The sequence below is a fragment of the Pleurodeles waltl genome, chromosome 2_1, assembly GCF_031143425.1.
Source record: "Pleurodeles waltl isolate 20211129_DDA chromosome 2_1, aPleWal1.hap1.20221129, whole genome shotgun sequence".
In the NCBI taxonomy this organism is placed as follows: domain Eukaryota; kingdom Metazoa; phylum Chordata; class Amphibia; order Caudata; family Salamandridae; genus Pleurodeles; species Pleurodeles waltl.
Genome location: NC_090438.1, coordinates 110,807,878 through 110,831,537, shown reverse-complemented (window position 1 = coordinate 110,831,537; position 23,660 = coordinate 110,807,878). Strand labels below are relative to the sequence as shown.

General features: G+C 44.8%; 1 protein-coding gene across 1 annotated transcript in view; it reads left to right on the top strand.

Moving 5' to 3' along the window:
* MAGT1 (magnesium transporter 1) overlaps nt 1-20,394 on the top strand; it is a 101,333-nt gene extending 80,939 nt beyond the window's left edge. Inside the window, exon 10 of the mRNA XM_069211073.1 lies at nt 18,517-20,394. Within this exon, the coding sequence (XP_069067174.1) occupies nt 18,517-18,532 (16 nt within the window). The 3' untranslated portion in view covers nt 18,533-20,394. The remainder of the gene's footprint in view (nt 1-18,516) is intronic.
* Nucleotides 20,395-23,660: the final 3,266 nt, after the last annotated feature.

Below are 23,660 nucleotides of genomic sequence, written 5' to 3'. Positions count from 1 at the left end.
TTGTCACACATGCAGGCATTGCCAACAGAGCCAACTAAGCTCTCAAATTTATTGATGTCAGAAGACATTACCCAAAAGCCAAGAGAAACAGTTAGGAAACACTTTGTAGATGTTCCCTTGTAAAAGCACCTCCTGAAGACTCAGAGACTTGCCGGAGTTCAGGAGATTATCAGGATTATCAGATCCAATTTAGATGCTTCACAGTGCCTAATAAAGTTTATAGGTTGCAGAGAATGATGATCAAGAGACTGATAATATCCTTCCTAATTATAATAGTGATGATGGCTTATGTCTGGTCTTAAAAACTACAAGTGGCCAGGAAGGCACATCCCTTATCCTTCTAGCCCTGATTTGTTACTTATGGCTGTGATAGAGAAAGCAGCTAAAACCTTGGAATCGACCTTGATCTCTGTGGATGCTAAGTCTAGTATTTTGAGGGAGCTCTTGCATCCCTTCTCTCCATTAGCGCAGCCCTTGCTCCCATTTATTGAGGCCCCCTTGCATCCTGTGATGCCTGCATATGAGAAACCTGTTTCGGGGCCAGCAGTTGAAGAGGGATTGCCAGCCGCACAGGCCTGATCCCCCTATCTTCCACTTTTTTGTCCGCTCACCCATCACCAAAAACTCTGGTTGCTCAGATGTCCTCCTCAAAAACAGAAACCAAATGCTTTTCCAGTGAGCATTCTCATAGAGTACAAAGAAGGTAGCTTTGTACTGAAATGTCTTCCCTTCTTGCAGCCTGGCTTTCCGCGCTGCTAATGCCACTTGCCTTCTAGGATAAAAAGCTGATATTTAAACCAATTCAATTATGGGTTGGATGCATCCAAACAGATCCTGAAGTGTGTGATTAATTCTGGGGACACATTTGCTGGATCCATAAGTATAGTAGGCTGGCATGCTTGGATGAGTTCCACGTATTCTGGCGATGTCCAAGGCATGCTGATGAGGCATGCCTTTCAGTAATGATCAGCTGTACACCTAGAACGCCAACTCCCTCGCCCTCCTCCTCCATCCCACTTCCCAGAACACGTTAAATACTGTAGAGCTTATAGCTTGCACAATGGGTCTAGACTTCCAAGTGCATGAATTCCACCAACAATAATAAAACATTTTGTGGCTACTCCAGGGCAGTATAGTTCTGGCAGAGATCACCTTCTCTTCCTCAACGACTATACTCCTTTTTGGGGCAAGAGTGAATCTAGGGAACAAAACCAACAGCCACTCTCAAGCATCCTCTGTGGGCTTTGCTGCCTCAAAACTCTGATTCCAGAAATCCATTATCATCTAGTTGATGTTGGGGGGGGTATGGGTTAGCATGTGCTTCTTCTCTATGCATGGTTGCGGAGGCAGCATAGACTCTTCAATCCCATGTGATCATCCAACCGTGGCCAACTATATTAAGTCAAAGCCTGATGATCCCATAACATAAAATAACAAACTAACATGGAGAAAACAAAATCTGTGATCAGTTATTGTTTTTTGTTTATTTAGTGTGCAAGACTGATTTACAATCTGAGAATCATCTACTGAAGACTTTCAGAAAGCTGTATGTAAAAACCAGCATGGGGCTTTCAGAGACGCAGGAATATGAATCCTCTAACTTGAATAATCAGGAACCCTCTGTAAAGGAGGGACATTTTCAATTTAAGTTGCAACACTTAAACTACAATTCTAAATTCAAAACAAAATACACACCTTATTTTTGTAAAGTCTTTGTCTCCTAGTAATCAAATCGGCAAACTTGGCAATTCCCCCCCCCCCCAAAAAAAATCCTAGACCTAAGGATTTATGAAGTTGCTTGTTGCATACCTATTCCAGTGCTTCACTGTGGAATATGCAAATTCACAACCGGTCCAGTGAATTCACAAAAAATCAGGTTCTCAAGTATAATAGGTTTAGACAAATACTACAACATCACCAGCATTCCTTCACTCGCACATTTCAAGTTCCAAGTTAATTGAATTACAATATTAGTGACATGCTGCTCTGACATTCCCTTTTGCAAATTCAAGGTACACCAGTTTTTTGACTTAGGATGACAAAATGCTTTGAAACTACAAACATTCTCTTTCAAGTTTCTGCCACCAGTGTACTGTGGATAGTCAAAGGCAGATGTTGTGAATTACGTTGGCAACACCGATCTGGATTATTGGAGTCCTCTATAAAGGCTCTGGAAGAAACTCTTCCAAAACTGCTGAATTCCACCTGTAGAGTTTCTTAATGTGAAGCATTGAACTTCAAGGATGTGACCCAAGAGTTTGGTACAGGATCAACAAGAAGCACATATCCTTGCAGCGTAGTTCTCAGAGCTGTTGTGGGTTGTATAAAAATGCATAAAGATAAGTAGTAACAATATACATGACATGGAGGCTAACATAAATGCAATTGTATAGCACCAACAGTCTTTATGCAACATGCCTGTAGATACAGCAATCTGCTTTTACCACAGTACACACACACTGGGGTGGGATGAGGATGGCACCAATTCTATAATACAACCCAGGTGGACATCATGGACAGAGAAATAAAAGTATTGAAGACTGCTATCTGGTGGACTCTAAAGGGCAAGGTTGGAGAACTTAGCTCTACCACAGTATGGATTCCTGACACAGGATCTCCATTTTTTCAGCAGCTGTGAGGCGATCACGACTAATCGCAGGGTCATGCAGCTAATCTGTTAGGGTAGCACCCTTCTTTTGTTGTCCCTTCCTCTGGACCACCGTCCTTCTGCAGGATGTGTTCTCCATCAGACACCTCAATTCTGGAGCTGAAAGGGCTTGCCCTGTTAAGCAAGGGAGACATAGAGGTGGTGCAGTTACCAGAAAAAAGCACAGGCTTCTGTTCCCTCTATTTGTTTTATCCCCAAGATGGCTGGAGGTCTGAATCCCATTCTTGATCTTCACCGTGTGAACTCTTATTCATTTGGTAGGGCAAGTTGAAGATGTCCTTCATTCAAGCATTATTGGCTCTGAATGTAGGGGAATGGGTGGCATCCCTGGATCTTTAGGTTGCCTACTTCTATCTTCCGATTCATCCCACTTTGATGTTACCTGAGGTTCAAGGTGGGATCCCAGCACTATAGGTTCATGGTCCTACTGTTCTGGGTGACGACTGCTCCATGCATCTTAACAGAAGTGCTGGCAGTTGTGTGACTTTACTGGGACAGTTAGGAGACCATGTATTTCTGTTGTAGGGCGACAGGCTGGTGAAAGCAGAGTCCCTTGTGCTCCTCAAGGATCACCTTCAGCGAACGGTGACTCACCTCCACAACTTTAGCTTCACTATCAAAGCTCAAAAGAGCCATCTCCCTCCATTGCAGGATTACATTTATAGAGGCAGTACTGGACAAAACCCTATATGAAGGCTTTTCCTTCTGGATGATCTAGAGATGATTAAATGTTTCTGGCTTTGGCTGGCATCCCAGTTCTGCCAGTCTTGTGCCTGTTGGGCCTCATGGCCACACACATCCTATGGTTGCCTTGCACCAGATAGCAGATAATGATCTGTCTATGGTGTCTGGGGCATTAGTCCTTCCAGGATCAAGAGTCTCAAGCCTCAAGTGCAGATCTTCCACTTTGTTCATCTGAATTTGCACTGGCTGATGGACCCCTCCAACATTTTAGTGGGTTCTTCCTTCAGGCCACAGCAGACTCCAGATACTTTGGTGACAAACCCCTTCTCCCTGAGATGGGGGACATGGCAATGCAGTGACATTGGTCAGTGTTGGACCATCACCTACATATCTATATGAACTTGAGCTGTGGACAGTCCATCCTGACTTTGAGGCTTTCCATCTCAAGGACCTCCATTCAGCATTCCAACCCATCTTTCTTTTGCCCAACCTTGCCACCACAAACTAGACTCAGCCATATGCAAATCAGGTTTGGTTCTGCTCCAGTAGGACAAGCCTGAACTGCCAAGCCAGATCCTCTCTGAAACAGCACACAAGGCACCTAAGACCAGTTTTGAACTGATTGGGCCTTTTCAGTCAGGTTAAGCTTGATCGTGGTGGCTCAGTGAGCAAGGGACCCACTTCTGGGCATACTAGGAGATGCCTTTAGATTCACCTGGTTTCAAGTCTTTCTTGTGTAAGTCTGCCTGTTCTCAAACAAATGTACTGTAGAACGTGTGGGATGATCAAGTGCAGACCATCATGATCACTCAACTGGGCTCAGAGCATATGGTACTTCGATTTGTTGGCACTCCTGCCCCCTTTTACTTTACTCTGCAGAACGGACCTGCTCTTGCAACACCATGCAGAGGTCCTCCAGACCAAATGCTGCAGCTGAAATACTAGAGATTGAGTGCTGCAGATGATCCCATTTTCCTTCCTGATGATGTTATGGATATCATCTTGGTGGCCATGAATCCCACAACCAAATCCATGTAAGTAGATTGCTGAGCTATGTTGATCCAGTTGTGCAAGTTAACACTTCAACCCCTTCAAGTCTTTCCTTTCTGACATCCTGAGATTGACATTTTGCCTTGAACTACAGTGGGGACAGCTATAAGCAGACCCTTCCTGCCTTCACTGGTTTGCCTGATCTATCCTCCCTGATTAGATCACCACTTTTGGCACATTTTCAGAAAGTTTTGCCCTATTCTTCTCCTTCATTCAGATTACTGTTTTTCGGATCTAGTCTTGTTCTGACTCTCCAGATGGCATTCTTGTTTAACCAAATGCACAGTCGCATGGCTCGGGTTCTTACCCTGAAGACCATCCTTTTGTTGGCAATATTTTGGAGCCTATGGTCAGAGACTTCCTGATCCCTATCAGTGTGGCCAACCTTTACAGGTTTCCACCCAGATGTTAGTTCTTCGCACATATCTATCCATCTTACCCTAGGTGGTTTCTGAATTTCATATAGTTTATTCTGTTATTGTTCTATCTTTCTACCCTTCCTCATATTCAACCAAGGAAGAGAATTAACTTCACAGACGTGGCCCCAGAATTACAGTGACTTTGTCCATGTACCAAACTCATCAGGACAGAGTGGATTATCAGCTTTTTAAGGGCTATGATGCAGGAAAAAAGGGCAAGGCAGTGACCAAACACACCAATTCACGCTGGGTAATCCTCTGTATGTCTGTTGTGCCCTGGCCAAAAAAAGACTTCTCCATGGCTGTGTCTACCACCCTCTTCATCAGTATCCAACTTGCCAACTTGTGCTGGGTAGCTACGTTGTCATTTTTGCAGCATTGTTTTTCCAAGCAATACAGTCTCCTGTCTCAGGCATGCCGTGATGCGTGCTTTGCTAGAGCTTCTCCCTTCTGAGGTAGGGCAGGTGTGTAACAGGTTCTCCCTAGTTTCAGATGGTGTGGGGAAGGCAGGGTTTCAGTTGTATGTTTTGCTGCTGATTTACTGTCCTTATCAGGTTTCTCCTCTGGTCTTATCAGTTGGCACTGAAAAACTAAGGAGACTGATTCTCGTGTGCCAGGCTGTTTGTAGAGCCTAATGCCATCATATATATGTGGGGATTTTTGAAAAAGCAGGTAGAGTTGAGCAGTTCTGGAGAGCTTCTACTTTCAAGGGTTTCTGCATTGAATCTGGCACCTGTAATACAAATAAGGTTCAGAATCTGCAGATAGCTAGAGAATCCATCAGCAGCAGAACATCTTATGTAATCAATCAACGTATCAATGCATACATAATTAATCCCAATATTTTACCTATTTTGTACCTTTAGTGTTGCCATCTGCTAAGCGAGGACCATACTTAACGCTTTTTATTGCACTGTGAGGGAGCCAGTTACTCACTGATATCTCTATTGCCCCCTGTGTCCCAGTTCATCCAAATTTTCCTAAACCGTTTGAAAGCACCTATTCTTTTTGCTTATGAATACTCATGAGGTTCTACCGAATCCATCTTACACCACTGAATGACTGTCGGTACAACCGCTGATTTCCAATTTGCTAGAATAAGAGATTTTGCCACTAGAGTAACTATAAAGCTAAACTGATTTTGCTCGGTGGAAAATCCCTTGCCCTGGAAATAATACCAAAAAAAAGCGTCTAGTGGATCGGGAACAATTTCTTGTCCCACACGCTTCCCAAATTCTCTATAGATATTGATTCAGAATCCTGAGAGTCTGGAACAAGTGAAAATCGTATGGCAACAATCCACTTCTCCTCTCCCACACCTGAAACAATACTGCTTCTGCTCCACCATTCATCTGCTCAATTCTATCCAGTGTGTAATATATCATCCATTTGCAAAAAAAAAGGCCATTCGCTTAAAGTTAGCTGCTCAAAATGGCTTTACTGCTACACTGATTATAGTAGCTTCATTGAGCTGGAGCCATTTCATCGCCTGAACCAGCTGCTATCTTACTCGTATGGGGCAGGATTAGCCATGGGTTGATGCTCTGGAGTTAGAACACAATACCAGTTCCCCACGTCAGGTAGATGTGAAATAAAAAATGCCCGTTTCATTTTTTCTGTTATTTCACTTGAACCTGTTGAATAACTGGAACAGAGGTGTATTGTTTGAGTACAACAACAAAACAAAACAATTTTTTTTAAAAAGTGTGGGGCTTACTAATGGATGCTCCTGTCAAAAAGTCTACTATGAGATGAAATGGTTATTGCAAAAAAAAATCTTTAAGCCTGACGCAGCCTCCTGTGGCCCACTGATTAAGCAGTCAGTGATCCAGATTTAACCCCAGCCTTGCACAGTCACTGAGTCTTATTAAAGGGCGCAACCTAGGGAGTTTGTATTACTGCAAGATTAGATTAAATCGGTCTGTCACAGCTCAAGGGGGTCTTATATCGAGGTCTCTTTGGCTATCTAGGGATCTATAAAAAAAAAAAGAGGTGGAGTCTATCTGCGCGGTCTTTAACGTCTTATTCAAATAGTAATGATCTGTACAAATAGGTCGCTTGGAGGCGAACGTCAGCCAGTTCAAAAAAGCGGCTTCATAATATATTTTAAAACATGGAAATGTCAGACCACCTTCCTCCTGTGTTAACTGGAGAGTTTTTAACTTTACCCGTGGTTTCTTGCCTTGCCAAATAAAGGTACGCATTTCAACTTCTATGGCATCAAAAAAGGACTTAGGTTATTTAATAATTACGTTGGAAAATGCGAATAAGAACAGTGGTAGCAAGTTCATTTTAATAAGCTATATCCGTCCTATAATCATAAAGGAAAGCTGCCCCCATTGCTTAAGTAGTGTGTGCACTTTAGTTAATAATGGGGCATAGTTAAGAGCGAATAAATCATTGAAAGTTTTGGTGACCTTAACCCCCAAATATCGCACAGGCCGCCCAACCTGACATGTCACACGCATCACCGGAGGGAGAATATCTGTGGGACAATTAAACATAAGGGCATCCGATTTCTTCGATTAATTTTATAACCACCGATGGCTGTAAACTCGGCCATTTTGTCAAAGGTTTGTTAAATATTTTTCTCGTCCGCAGCTAAGTATAGCACAATGTCATCCGCATACAATTTGAGATTTGGCACCCCTGAATAGGTGTCCTTATATTATGATTTTGGTAAATCGCACAAGCTAATGGCTCTGTGAAAAGGGTGAACAGGATAGGAGACATTGGACTTTCTTGACGGGTGCCCTTTTTAATGATTATCTCCCTGCTTTCACATTATTTATAATGATACTAGCTTTAGCCTCGGAGTATAATGCTCTCAGCAAATGCGTGAAACTCTGTGGAAATGCCAGTTTCTGAAGGATTGCATACAGCACATCGCATTCTCTTAAATCAAAAGCTTTTACCGCATCAAGCATTATAAGAACAGCCTCTGAGCCCTGACTGGAGTAGAAATCGATCGCTGGTGTCAAGAAGTTTGTGTTGGAGAAGATCTACCGCCCGGGAAGAAATCCATTCTGATCTAAATGGATAAGTGACTGAGCCGCATCAGCTAGCCTATGTGCAACTATTTTAGTGAACAGCTTGTAATCGCAATTAAGAAGGCTTATGGGATAATGTGCATTGAGATCCGTCTTGGACTTAACTTTCTTAAATAAGCGGACCGCAACCAATTCTGTAAAGGAACTAGATATCTGGCACCCCTGCAATATATGGTTGAAGAGACACAAGAAATGGTGCTAATTGCGGAGAGAAGGTCTTATAAATCTCCACTGGTATCCGGTTGTGATCAGTAGCTTTGACTTTAGGTAATGATTTTATCCCCTACTGTACTTCGGCCAATGTTATTGGTAGTTAAGGCCTCGATTTGTGACATCGTCAAAGTTGGCATATTAATCCCCTCTAACCAGTCTGCAATTACCTCGGAAGAGCTATTCTGTGCTTCAGAGTATGTCCTGGCGTAATGATTGAGAAATACCTGCACAAAGGGAGTAAGTGAATATTGTTAGTCAGGGAATCGCATATCATTTTAATGACATTCATATTAGCTCTCTGTGTGACTGACCAAGTTAAATACTTGCCAATGAATTCGCTTTACTTATATCTCTTCTGAAGATATGAAATATGATTTACTATTTCTTTGTCTGTAACAAATGTCTGCCAGTTCAATTTAGTTTGGGCTAAGGCTGTCTGTGTGGTCTTATCAGGGGCCTGCACGTGCGCTGTCAAAGCTTCCTCCAATCGAGTTTGTAGATTAGTATGCAGAATCTTTTCCGCCTCCCTGCAAGCTGCCAAATAAGAGATAACCTAACCTCTAAAATATGCTTTTAAGGCTTCCCATACATTAAAATCAGAGGCGGAACCTCCGTTAAAACTCAAGAATTCCGCTAAGGTATGCCGCATCAGCTCAACCCAGAGATCTTCCGTTAGCAGTGTTCAATTAAACCTCCATCTTGGTCTGTGCAACTTTACTGCTGCTAATTCAATGTCGATGCAAGTCAAAGAATAGTCAGAAAAAACATTTGCTAAAATAGTGGCATCTGCCCAGGGTACAGTGTGAGAAACCAAAAAAAATCTATCCGTGAGGCTGAACTGTAGCGTTTGGAATAACTTATATTGATGGACGGCAGGATAATTAGCCCCCCAGGGATTGATTAGGGCCAAGTCCTGAATTAAGGCTTGAAGGGCCTTGATGGATTTAGGCTTATTTTGCTTTATATCCATACTTGATGTATCAAGGGCCATGTCTTGAATTATATTGAAATCTCCCCCTAATATCAAATGTCCCGGCACCTGTTGTACTAAAGAATAAAGATCTTGAAGGGCCAAAGGTATGTCCTCGATAGTTCCATAATAACTCATGACGTTATAGAGTTGATTATTAGTTCTAGCTTGCACCCAAATCCATCTGGCCCCTGGGTCGCGTACTACTCCCAAAATGTCCAATTGAGCTGTGTGCGTAAATAAAACTGCTACCCCGTGGTGGGAGGCCTGGGATGAAGCAAAATATGAATACTGAATATAAGCCAGCATACAAGGCTGGCGGCCTTATCCTTCAAGTGTGTCTCCTGTAAAAAATATCACACCCACATCTAGGGACCTAAGCCAAGATAAAAAATACCTTGACACTTCAGTCTGTTATTCAAGCCATTCACATTACAAGATACAATTTTCAGTTTGTTACTAGGCAACATTTCCAAAGTACTCTATTCCAAGTTGCCTGCTGCATTTTTCTTTTATATCTTTCTCCTCCTCCAACTACAGATCCATCTCATCACGTGTCCCTACACACCCAACCCTCCCTGCCTCTCCTCTCCACTCCCCAATTCCCAGAGTCCCTTCCTGTCCAGATCCCTGAAGGGAGATGCCCACCCTCTCCTCCCTAGTGCTGCCACCCACTTCCCCCCTCCGTACACTCCCCTTCCCTTGTTGATGGCATATTGGCTTGGCACCAAGGCAGGAACCTTAAGGAGCTGGAACACGTTCCCCAACACATTTCGCAACACAATTTACATTAATCGGAAAAAAAAGACCCAATTGCACTTCTGGAATTAGTAAGCTACCATTGATCATGCCTCAGCTTTCCATTAAAAACAATCAATCTGTGTCAATCTGATCTAAGAACGTCTTTGCCTGCTCTGTTGTATGAAAAATGTGTGCATGTCACTTGTAAAAATAAAAACATAAAAAATAAACTTCCAGCTTGGATTGTTGGACAATGGCTATTGGTGCACCAAGAGGCTTAAAATTATCGATCATGCCTCTTAGCACTTTCCTCCGTCTAGCTGCCAAGATAGACCTATCGGAAAACACCCTGAAAGAAAAATTGTGTGGTACTCCCTGTCTTTAATGGCTTTAGACAATATCCTCTCCCTTATTCTGTACTCAGCAAAGTTGACTAGAATAGTTCTCGGATGCTGAAAAATTGGGGTTCTAAGTGAAGGGGACCCAATGTGCGCGCATAATGGTGAAGTCCGAATCCTTGGAAGACATGTCAGGGCAGACATACTTGCTGATTAGTGCTGCTGTAACAGTAGAACTGTTCTCATGCCCTTCTGGGATGCCAATGAAGCGCAGATTTGAACGCCGTGATTGATTTTCCAGGTCGTCAAATTTCACCTATAGGTTAAGCTGTAGTTTTGCAAACGCTGGATCCAGCTTGACCTCCTAGTCTTCGACATCAGAGACTCTCTGGTCTACTTACGATACTCTGGAAATTCAAAAGCTGCAAATTGGCACTCAGTAGCCCGATCTGTTCATTAGTTTTCCTATTAGCTTCCTCCTGTGAAAGCTTCATCTTGCGGATCTCATTCAATAACCGCTGCAGCAAGGTCTCTACAGAAGATGTGGATGAGACTGAAGGGCTTGTTTTCTGCCCCGGACCCTCTGTATGTTTCACGTAGTCGGAGATACCCCTGTCGAGGTCAACCAGTGTCTGCTGGTTCTCTTTCTGGTTCTCCTTCGCTAGTCTGGCTTTGAGATGTCACCAGCCACTTGTCTCTCATTGTCAGGATCCCCCAAGGATTGATTTGATCGATGGGGTTGGCTTGGCTGAGTCCGCGAAGCCCGCAAGCTCATGTTCATGTTATTTACCCCAAATAGAGGATATGTTGGTGCTGTCCTGGATAAGGCGTCCCCCACTGCAGGTTTGGGGCTAACGTCATCCGGTATGAATACCTGCTTGGTGACCATGCCAGCTGAATAAGGACCTGAAATTTCTCCTGTAGATGCTTTGCCCAGTGCCCCAGACTCTGTCTTTTGAGGGTATTGATAATATTTCTTTGGAGAGATTATTACTTACAGGTGGAATCCCTTCCAACTTTAGCAGGGGGATTGGTGATGGTGTTGTTTAATCAGACAGGCCACCTAAGCTACCAGTGCTATCAGTGTGTTGGAAAATGGGTTATTGGTAAGGGCAGGTAAGTACCTACACTTAACAATAGGCCACTGACCCCCACTAGGTTCAGTTAGGTCGCAATAAATTAACCCCAGCTCAACCCTTAGTAGCTTGGCAACGAGCGACCAGGCTTAATGTAGGAGACAAAGCATAAAGCATTCAAGTATCACAAAACAGTAATTAAATAAAACACAGGAAACAGTTTAAAAATCCAAAACCAATTTATAAAAATAGGAAATATTTTTAGCTTTAAAATGACACCAAACAAATAAAACCAGATAAAGGGAACCAGAGGTCTGAATTTTTAAAGAAGTAATGTTTTTTAGTGCTTAAAAACGAATAGCACCAATCTGGTCATCTGGTCGCACCTCGACTGGGGCAAAGTCAAAGTTTAAGGCCAACAGCGATGGAGCCCTGCTCGGTTACAGCAAGCGCGGGAGGCCTCGATCAAAAGTTTACCTTCACACTTAGTCATTTTCTTGAAGATTTTCTTCAGCTGGATCAAGTCGCCAGTCCAATCCGACCTCCTAGGGCCCTTCCTCAGATACTGGTCGCCGAAGCCCTCGGTGAAGATTTCTACATTCAGACTTTCATGATTTTTCGAGATGAAAATCCTTCGACTGGGGCAAACCTGAATCTTGATCCGACGTTCCTCTTCGGATACACTGCCTGGGAGGTCCCGGTCAACTTTTTGTGTTCGGACGTAGTCACTTTTTCTGAGATTTTCTTCACCGGGACGAACCTGCAAGTCAGGCCGCGTGCTGGTTGAGGCAAGCTGGCCAGAGTTGCTGTGGCGGGTCGGTCCCTTAATGGAGCTTTTTTTCAAAAAGTTCTCCAAACTTTTGGATCGTCTTCCCGAAGGTCTTTTAAGGTTCTTTTGGTGTCTACAGCTCACCCCAAAGTTCCAGAAGCTCTGAGTTGCTCCTTGAGGGAGCGGACTACAACTCCCAGAATGCGCCTGGCGTAAACTCCAAATTGGCCACTGGACAGTGGTCAGCTGGTCAGTTTCTTCAGGAGTTGGTGCAGGGGACTCTGGTTAGCAAGTTTTCACCTGTAGCAAACAGGGAGTCCCTCCTTCAACCAGTTGAAGCCAGGCAACGTCCTTCTTGTGGTGAAGCCCAAGTGTGCAGCTGGTGCAGACCTTCAGAGTGCAGTGTCCAGGTGCAGGTCAGGGGTCCAGCAGGGCAGTCCTTCTTCTGTTGTTCTTCCTTCTAGGGATCTGAGGTGTGGGTGCAGCTCTGCCAGTTTTATCCTTGCTCCTGGATGACAAAAAGGGGGGTCCTGGTTCTCCAATCAGATGCAGAGTCCTTCCCCCTGTGATGACCACTTCCAGGTAAGTGTGGCAAAAATCAATCCCAGGGAGCAACATTCCTCAAAAATCCATCATGCCTGAAACAGATTTTTGGAGGTTACATCTGGCTGAGCCCACTCACTGGTGTGGCTAAACATCCTAAACACACCTCTCTCCTGCCCTCTCCTAATCTAATTAAGGGGGTGCCTAATTGTCTGGGTTTGCAGGATGTGAGGGAGGTGCTGGGTTGCTCCAAATGCCCTTCCCTGCCTTTGAAGACCAGTTGGCAGCCCCCCCCCCCCTTCCTGCTTCTCCATCTGCTGAGGGGAGTTCTCCTCCCCTAGGCACATCTCTTTGTGTTCAGCCCATGCCACTTCACACCTCATCAAGGCAACCTGGCCAATCAGAGAAGGGCACTACAGGGCTGAAGTTGGCAACTTTTTAGGTAGAGTTTAAAACTCTTTACCTGAACACGTTATATTAATTCCAACAAATGTCAGTTGTGAGATGTATTATAACAATTAATTTGATACCAAACTTGCGTTATCTGACACTTAAGGGGACTTGGTAATTTAAAATAAAGTCTCCCCATTCTAGCCTATGGAGGCCATTTACTACAGTGAGGGATAAACTAATTTGGCTATTTTCCCTCACCAGGGCTTATAATTTTTTTTTTATAAGGGCCCTGGTTATAGATACATGGCACCCAACCCTAGGGGCACATACACACCGTAGGGATGACTTATTTGTAGAAATAAGGTAGTTTAAAGTATTTATTTCCAAAGTCGAATTTGCATATAACTTTTAGTTTAAAAGCATCCAGCAAGGCAGGCCTGCATTTAAAATGACACTGAGCACCTCAGCAGTGCACCTATGGGAGAACTCCTATGCTGGGGTTCCTAAACCTACATGCCATACCATATACTAGTGACTTATAAGTAGGTTAATATTGCTAATTATAATTTGCATATCCAGTTTACACAGAGCACTGGCTCTGTCCCAGGGACTGGTATGCAGTACCCAGGGCACAGCCAAGTCAGTGACCACCAATATCTGTCCAAAAATATTGGGGGTGATCAGGGCAAAAAGGAGGACCTACCTGCACAGTGCATTTACATTTACGTTTTTGGGAGTTAAAGATTTGCAAGACTTAAAAGATTTTGGATGCTTCGAAGTCTTGCTGCCCAATTGCGTTCGTAATGGTATATCTCTTGACAGTCTCTTCATTCTTGCTTGTTACCAGTTGCAGCTTGTTCCTCTACTCACTGTGCCATATACGGGTGTCCAGGGGTCACATTGATAAATGCAGACATGGATGCTTTCGCTGCAGCCAGTAGGGATCACTTATATTGTGCTGGAAAGAGTGGATTTTTTTTCCCCCGGATTTTGCAGTGGTCTATCACCCAGTGGAGTAACCCCAAAAGGCACCTCGGCAGTGAAGTCCAGAGTGTTTGAGGATGTAAAGTCCAACCAGTATATAATTTTAACGGGGCCAGGAAGGTGAGTCTTAAAAAGCGCTTAAAAGGCGATGGTGACCCTTGAGGCGCTTACAGGGAACAGCTTATGTACGCTGTAATTGCGTTAGAGCCTGACTAGTTTGAATTTTAATGTCTGTTGTAAGGCGGGATGAGAGAAGCGAAATTAGGAGGCACTTGCTGCACAGTTTGCATGAATTACTGCTATGGCCTTGTATTTAAAAAACACAACATTAATGCCACTACACTCAGTCCTTTTGCCATGCTCCATCAAAACCTTGCTGTCACGTTGCTTCTGTTGCCTTCTATTCGCCTCAGGGCATGGGTATGTGAAGATGCATTATAGCACTGGAATCCCACTGAACAGCTGCACAGTCTCTCCCCTATTTGGGACACCTTGTGCAAAGCTATGATCCCTACTGGCTCTGCTTCGCCTGATGCAATTGAGTGTCATTGCGGGGCTCTCTCCGAAGTGCCTTTGGCCCCTGAGCTCCGCAGGCAGGACCCACCTGGGAATGTGTCTCTCCTTGCATGTCACCTTCCCATCGTTACTGCTTCTGCCTTGTATCCACAAATTTCTGGGCTTGAATCGCCGCACCACTCCCCACACCTCAGGAGTGCATCTTTATGGGTGTATTCTGCTATTCTCAGTGCCGCAGTGCTAAGTGTCTGGGCCGGGTTGCAGCTGCTCTCATTGTCGGGGTGTCCGCCGCCATGTTGGGATGCCCTCCTGCCCCCAGTCTCCGAAAGTAGGGCTGATTAACTCACTGGTGGTGGTACCTACACTCTGTCCACCTGTAGCAAGACTTCAGGCATGCTTGTCTTCTGTTGAACCCTACCACATTCAAGGTGACCACTTTAGCCTTTATCTTGTGCTCTACTTTGGTGTGAGTATGTGTAGGAAACTGGCTCTGGATATACTATCTCAAAATGAGAGATAGTGTGCACAGAGTCCAGGGGTTCCCCAAGAGGCTTGACAGAGGCAATAATAGATAATACTAATGCTCTGTTTGTGGTAGTGTGGTCGAGCAGTTAGGCTTATCAGAGGGTAGTGTTATTTATTGCTTGTGTGTACAACAAATGCTTGAGAACACACACTCAAAGACTTAACTCCAGGCCAATAGGTTTGTAAATAGAAAAATATTCTTTTTTTAATTTATTTTTTCGAACCACAAGATTCAAATTGCAGGTAAGTACATTAAATGCAAGGTACTTTGCATAGGTATAGTTAGGACTTTGAACCAAAACCATAATGTACTCAGTTTTTTAATAAGCTATTTTAAAAGAGGACACTGCAGAATTCAACAGTTCCTGGAGGAGGTAAGTGCAGTTAGGTTAAAGTGGTAAGTAAAGCACTTACAAGTTCAGTCTCTGGGGCATAGGTCGCCCACCGTTGTAGGTTCAAGTCAACCCCAAATACCCAGCACCAGGAACACAGGGCCGGTCAGGTGCAGAGGTCAAAGAGGAGCCCAAATAACATGGGCGCCAATGGAGACAGGGGGTGCTCCGGTTCCAGTCTGCTGGCAGGTAAGTACCTGCATCCTCTGGGAGCAGGCCGGGGGGGTTTAATAGAGCACTGGGTGGGTCCCAAGTAGACACACAAAGCACACCCTCAGCGGCACAGGGGCGGCCGGGTGCAGTGGGCAAACAGGGCGTCGGGTTTGTAATAGGAATCAATGGAGGGACCTGGGGGTCACTCAGACGTTGCAGGCAGGGCACAGGGGGGCTTCTCGGGCCAGTCACTGACTGGGCAAGGGTGAGGGCTGCCTGCTGGTCACTGCTGCACCGGTGGTCGGTTCTTCATAGGCCTGGGGGCTGCGGGTGCAGTGTTTCTTCCAGGTGTTGGATTTTCTTGTCCCGGGTAGTCGCGGTCAGGGGGTCCTCAGATTCCCTCTGCAAGCATCGTCGTGGGGGTGCAGGGAGCTCAGCCCAGGGTGGACACGTCGTTGGAGTTGCCTGGGGAGCCTCTCTGGGTCGTTGGTTTCTCTGGACACGGCTAGGGGCGTTGGGTGCAGAGTGGGGACTGGAGTGAGAGTCCCTTTAAAGATGGTTTCTTCTTGCTTGGTTGGACAGGTTCACTGTCCACGGGAGTTTCTTGGTCCTTTGTAGTTGCAGGGCAGTCCTCCTGAGTCGGCAGAGGTCACTGGGCCCAAAGGATGCGTTGCTGGTGCAGGTTCTTTGAAGTTGGAGACAGGTTAGTAGGGCTGGGGCCAAAGTAGTTGTCGTCTTCCTCCTTCTCTGCGGGGCTTTTCAGCTAAGCAGTCCTTCTTCTTAGTAGGTTGTCAGGAATCTGATTTCCCTGTTTCAGGGTTGCCCCTAAATACTACATTTAGGGGTGTGTTAGGGCTGGAGGGCAGTAGCCAATGGCTACTGTCCCTGAGGGTGGCTACACCCTCCTTGTGCCTCCTCCCTTTGGGGAGGGGGGCACATCTCTATTCCTATTGGGCTAAATCCTCCAAAGCAAGATGGAGGATTTTCTAAGGATGGGGGTCACTTCAGCTCTGGTCACCTTAGGGGTGGACCTGGCTGAGGGGGGTGACTCCTTGTTTTTCTCATTATCTCCCCGGACTTGCCGCCAAAAGTGGGGGCTGTGTCCGGGGGGGTGGATATCTCCACTAGCTGGAGTGCCCTGGGGTGCTGTAACACCAGGCTTGACCCTTTGAGGCTCACCGCCAGGTGTTACAGTTCCTGCAGGGGGAGGTGTGAAGCACCTCCACCCAGGACAGGCTTTGTTCCTGGTCACAGAGTGCACAAAGGCACTCACCCCATGAGGCCAGAAACCTGTCTGGAAGTGGCAGGCTGGCAGAGACCGGTCAGCCTAGCACTAGCAGTTGGGCTGGCATGCAGGGGGCATCTCTAATTAGGATTTATGTGCAACCATAATGTCTCATTAACTGTTTTTATGTGACATTCTTAGGCTTTCTTCTCATGAGAATGTTAGTGTTTGCAGTACCAAAAGCATAATTTTATATCAAATGTTTGAATAAGTGCATGCTCTCATTCATAGTTGGATTCCTTAAAATAGACTAATGGTGTCCTGGCACATGTTCTTTGTGATGCACTTTTTCCTAAATGAACCTGTATTGCAAAGAGTGTCTTACCCTTAAATCCAACAAGAGGTGCAATTTTGATGGGCTTTTAATTAGGATTCTGAAACAAGATGTCTAAGGCAATTTACAGAATTTTTGGATTGTTTAGCTCTGGGACAAGAAAATACTATCAATGTGTCGATGGAGGAAGAAGGCTTCAACTTATGCAAAATAGTTACTAGATAAAAAAGAAGAAAGATTTAGAGATTTCCCTATTTGTGGGGTTTAGGCAAATGGCTGTATTACATAAATAGTGCCCCCTGCCAAATACTTAATTTTTGCTATTTATGCAGCAGAAGAAGATATGTGGTACAGTTGGGAGGGCCGAAGGGCATGCTCTGTTATGACTAGTTTTACGATGTCTGGACACAAATAGTAGGATGAAATTGCTTTATTAAGTTCCTCTGTAACAACCCCTGAACATGTCCTCTCTTCACAGCAACTGCCTGCTTCTCTGCTGACTTATATTCTAGAATCCGCAGAGAAGCATCCTGTTGCCTAGATAAAACTAGTGTGCTTGCACATTTTTACGAGTTGGTTGCCTCATTGGCGAGAAGCATTCCACAAGAAAACAAGGGTATTCATTTTACCCCTGTTTATGTGTGTTTACCTTACCAAAGCACGGCTGAGGCAAAAACTGCACAGTAAGATTGGTGCTGAAGATTAACCACCCATGAGAGTTTTAGGAGGAGACATAGCGGGTCTAAAGATATTCCAGTAAAGTTAAAGGGGATGGCTCATCCTGAAGCCATGCTGAGACAATATTAACAGTTCCACCCACTGAGGCTGGGCATGGTCAGATCCTACAGATGGGATTTAGCCAGGTGCACTTGGTTAAAAAGGGGTTGCCCAGTGGACGTTGCTAAGATTGACACAATATAGTTCACCCTCACTGAGAAAAATTAGAATGAATTTGCACAACAGAACACTGCTCTGCCTCTGTCCTTAGGCATCAGTTATCATGGTGCTGCTACTGCGTTCATACTGTTTTTATTGATCAATAAAGGGAACTGGTAATGTGAATACATACAGTATGTAAGTAGCCAATGGGCCTATGATCCCCAGATGTACCATTAGTAAAATGTGTACTGTGTATATTGTGTTGACTAAAATGATCATTCAGCCAACATTTATCAAAGTTGTATTACTAGATTAACTGTAAACCTGTGTATTGTTTCACTTAATTCTGCTTTTCAAGTGGATTTTTCACTATCCTAAATTATACAGCTAGGCAATCCTCCTCTCCTTTCTCTATTGTTTGTAAGCGCTGAGAAATTAAGTTGGAAATGGGAAGAATTTTCTTTAGGGCCAAAAATATTTTGTCAGGCTCTTCTAAATGTGGTGGTGATCAGAGTGCATGCCTGGGTTGAAATTTAGATGCTTCAAATTACAGAAATTCTTTGTCAATATTTAATCAAATATGTTTTTTTTCAGCTTTTTATTAAGTTAGAAAAGTGTGAGAGACGGATCTACAGGAACCCTGCAACCTGAACTTGTGTGCGTGCATGGATTTATTCAGAAGAGCTAAACATCTTTGGTTCAGGCTACCTCTTTTGAAATGTTTGAGATGGTGGTTTTCAAGAAACATTGCACCAAAGAATGCTCAGAAGTGACACCTGCTATTGGCCACATAATCGCATCCAAACTGCATGATGAAACCCCAAAGGTTCATAGGAAACGAGCTGTGAAATTAATGAATTGATCCCCCTTGCATGCTAGTGCTAATGTGATGCTGTGCCACTTACCAAGGGTCACTACTGTGTGCAGCGCCTCTCTAAAAGAGCAGTAAACTTATTTGAAAGCCACACAGAGTATTATGAATTTGTCCCAAAATACCTTAGTTCATATTACAATTAATTTTCTATGTATTTGTCGACTGTATAATATGTTATAGTACTGTCGCAAGCTCAAGCAATCCTCCTTTGCTATATGAATTAGAAAGTACAACAATGCTAAAATATTTCATGTCTTCAACGACAACCATTTTGGATACATTGTATTCATCTTATCCATGCAGTTCGGAAACCTTGTCAATCAGGGAGGCATTATTATGCGATTAACCATTTAAAAAAGGAGCACATTAATGTTTTTGAGTAAACTTGAGTCTTCCCCTGCAGTCCCCCATCACTAAAAAGTTATGTTTCTTTTGGTTTTATTAATGTGCAGTAATCTAATCACACCATTCTTAAGAAAAACTTGAACGATGTTTTAAGTTAGCAGTGCTGGACAGTTTCTTCTGATTGAAGAAAGAAACTTGCTCCATGGTTCTCAAAACCAGATTTGCTCCGAGCTTCACATTGAGGGTTATGTTTAGAGACATTGGGATTTCTACTTAATAAGCTGAGTAACAGGCACCACTGGTTGTGTAATGCAAAATGGGTCATCCGCACGTGTGACCAGCAATCTCCCCTGTGATTAGTAATTTCCTTGTAGCCATATCTTATTCAAAGATTTGGACATGTATAATTTAATAGTAATGCTACTTTCAAAGATCTCTTCACTCTGGAGAGTAGGTAAACACAGAACAGACCAGTAAGGAAAAAGGAAACAAAATGAATCCTCTTCAAATAAAATAAGTATTTTTTTTTTTAGGAATTGATTACGTTTTACTGTACAGTGACGTCTCCCAGAGGAATGTGTATAGCAACGAATATTTAGTAGCTGGTTCACCCCATTAAACTGTAATATTGTATATTTGTGTTTCTCTTGTCATGCATAGTTCTAAGGCAAGCAGTACTTAATTATGCCTTTGCTAACATGGTAGGAATACACATTTCCACTATGCAATCTATGCAGATTATAACATACGGAGCCCTTTAGTCATCTGCTACTGCATAAGAAATTTAAATTCTGCAAACTGAGATACCGAAGCTGGACATCTTTTCTACATTACATATTGTATGAAAATAGCAGATTGCAAAAGGGTTAAAGCAGAATGTAGTCAGAACACATGAAAAGTAAGTAAAGTATGGAGTCTTGAAAAAAAGTGTACTACCCTGGGACAAGTTTCAACAATGACTAACATCTATTCATTTGTTTTTTGTTTTGTTTAGTGGTTTTTATACTGAACAGTTTGTGGAAAATATATAAATTGACATGTAAACGTTATTTTTATGCAAGTTTGCTACATGTACTTACATCTGAAGTGCCTTAACTGCATAGTAGAGGTCTTTCATTTAAGGGCTTTGTTTAAAAACCTAGTCAAGATGCATACTTGACTTATACTTTTCATAACTTACAAACTGTTGTTACGGAGGGAGAAAGTGCTTAACTAGGTCTGGATAATTTTCAATAAAATCATTTTACACTGTGCTGCAGTACTATTTTTTTGTCCTTTTGTAAATAATTGATAATTAGCATATGTTCATGGCAATCCAAAAAGCTTTTTTATGAATCTGCAATTTTTTTCTCTTAATTTTGTAAATATGTGCTAGCACTGTTTTAAATGGTGATTTCTCTTTGCAAATCAAAAGTACAGTCATGGACTGCTTTATCCTGGTGGTTGCAAAATTCTTTATGTGCACACTTACACAGTCATGCAATTGCTGTGCCAGAATGCAAAGCTCAACCTACTAACAAAGTTGCTAAATATATAAGGGCATTCATGGTTATCAGCATACGAATGTCAAATGGAGGTTAACCACTAAAATATTCTGGAAAGCGACTGCGGCCAATTCTATGCATGCCAGAGGTAACGGATTGACTTAAATGGATTTCGCGAAATAAACTTCTAAAATGAAAGATACATTTATGATGGCAGGATTTAGTAAATATTTGATAGGTAGCACAGTTGGGAGGACCGAGAAAAGTTAATTATATTGTTTCTTTTATTTTAGATTGTTCCATAGAGTCACTTTGATAGAATGACATTGCTGTGGTTTCTATTGAAACAAAATGTAATGATGGAAGTCTCAAATTTGTATTTACCTGTCATTGTCCAAGATTTGCAACTGCACCTTGCCTGAAACGGAACACTCACCACAACATTGACTCGTAATTGAGCCGGCAGCCGTTGTTCGTTGCCGTAATTCGGGCAGTGAAATGCGCGATGGGGCTGTGCATGGGGGCCCCTGCACTGCCCATTCCAAGTGCAGGACCCCCCCACCCCCCGACACCCCCATTCTGCCAGCCTTTCCATGGCAGTGTTTACCGCTATGGGAAGGCTGGTGGATGGTGACTCGTAATCCCCGCGCCGCCCTGGCAGATTACAATCGCCAGGCTGCAGGCTGCAGGCTGCAGGCTGGCGGTGTCAGCGGTTTGACCGTGGCGGCTCTGCCACAGTCATAATGGGGCGGACAGACCACCCTGTCTGCGGCGGTCCGACTGCCATCGCGGGGCTGGCGGTCTTAAGACTGCCAGCCTCGTAATGAGGTCCTTAATGTCTCTGACCTTCTGTAATATAATCTGGTGCTCATGTAAAGCAGGTACTTGTATCAACTCTGAAGAAAGAGCTACTATACACTTGCCAAATATTCAGTAGTCCACTTTCTAATATATATTTGCTCTCCTCCCCAGAGGATAAAGCATGGCCAAGCAATCATTCACAGTTTACATCTTCAGTTTCCTAGCATGATGATCCTTACTACTGTTGAGATATTACAGACCTTAAACTATAATGATAGGAGGAGTCATGATAAATGGGTTAGTGAGGAGAACTGCTAACTTATCAAGGGATCTTCACTCAGTTGGGGCGTGGCCAACATGGCGGCCAGAGCGGTCGCATAAAACACAGCTCTGCTCTCGGCCCGCATAAAAATCCTTCAAAAGACGCCTGCAGTGCTTAAACACGGTAGGCGCCGAACGTGCTGCCACCGGTATCTTCCGGCGGCCCTGAAACACACCTTGGATGCCACTGAGAAGCGGTATCGTGACTACGGAGACAGACGCGATGGCCAATCGCTAAGACGGGCGGCGCGGCCACCCGGACTACGTGGCCCCGGCGCCCCGGACAGAGGTGGAGCTAAAACGAGGACAGAACCCGCGTGCGGGCTAAAGGAGCTAGCGAGGAGGCAGAAGCGGCAGCACAAGATCCGAGAGACAGGTGAGAGCTCCCGGAGATGGCGAGGAGAGACCTCGGAGGCCTCCCGGACAGGCCATGGCGGCCTAAGATGGCGGACCTGTCCCCGACCAGCCAATGCACACGGGGCCTGGCCTAGTGAGAGGCGCATCCAGCCCACGGTTAGCAGCAGCAGCGTAGTGCGAACATAGAGGCAGGCAAGAGAAGCCCGAGCTGCGCATCAAATATTTAACGCTTGTAAAAATTCTTCACTCCGAGTACCATAACTGCGTGCCCTATCGGCGGCACTGACCGGGCCGCAGGGCCCCCCAAGGCGCATCAGACACCACACAGGTGACTAGAAGACGCAACAATTATCCCGCTACAGCGCGGTGTCTGTAAAGAAACCACATAATGCACAGTGGTTGTTCACATCAAGCTTCGCACCAAATACGTTTGTAAATAACATATACCTCGTGGAGCACAACGGCGAGCCCCTCCAGCGGCACTGAACGGACCCCAGGGCCCCACAATGTATATTAGACACCAAACAAGTGCTTAGAAGACGCACTATTGGTCGCACAGCAACGGGCTGTCCGTTAAGGCACCATACAGCGTACTCCAATAACTACTGCCCGCTACAAAATAAAAGTACACCGTGTGCGCAACATTCAAAAGCATCAAAAATTCTACGAGGGATAGGCTCTGAAACGCACCCTGGATGCCCCTGAGAAGCGGTGTTGTGATAGCGAAGACAGGCGCGGTGGCCAATCGCCAAGACGGGCAGCGTGGCCACACGAGGAGCCGGACTCCGTGGCCCCAGCGCCCCGGACGGAGGTGGAGCTGAAACGAGGACAGAACCCGCGTGCGGGCTAAGGGATCTGGCGGGGAGGCAGAGGCGACAGGTGAGAGAACCCGGCGAGGAGAGACCTCGGAGGCCTCTCGGACAGGCCGTGGCGGCCTGGGATTGCGGACCTGTCCCCGACCGCCCAATACATGCAGGTCCTGGCCTGGCAGGCGTAGCACCCGACCCATGGTTGGTACCAGCGACGTAGCGCGGACATAGAGGCGGGCAAGAGAGACCCGAGCTACGCATCAAATATTAAACGCTTGCAAAAGTTCCATAACTGCGTGCCCTAACGGCGGCATTGACCGGGCTGCAGGGCCCCCCAAGGAGCATCAGACACCACACAGGTGACTAGAATAACTATCCCGCAACAGCGCAGCTGTCCACAGTAAGCTACGCACCAAATATTCAACGCCTGTAAATAATTTACACCTAGTAGAATACAACTGCAAGCCCTTTCGGCGGCACTGATTGGACCCCAGGGCCACATAACATATGCCAGACACCACACAAGTGCCTAGAAGACGCACCAACTGTCCCACAGCAACGGGCTCTCCACTAGAGCACCATACAGCGTATTGCGGCTGCCCACATCAGGCAGCTTCCAACAACTACCGCTCGCTACAGAATAAAAGTACACCGTGTGTGCAACATTCAACAGCACCAAAAACTCTGAGGGACAGGCCAGACCATCATTGCTGAAGTAAAAACCTGAACATAACGGAACTAGAAAAA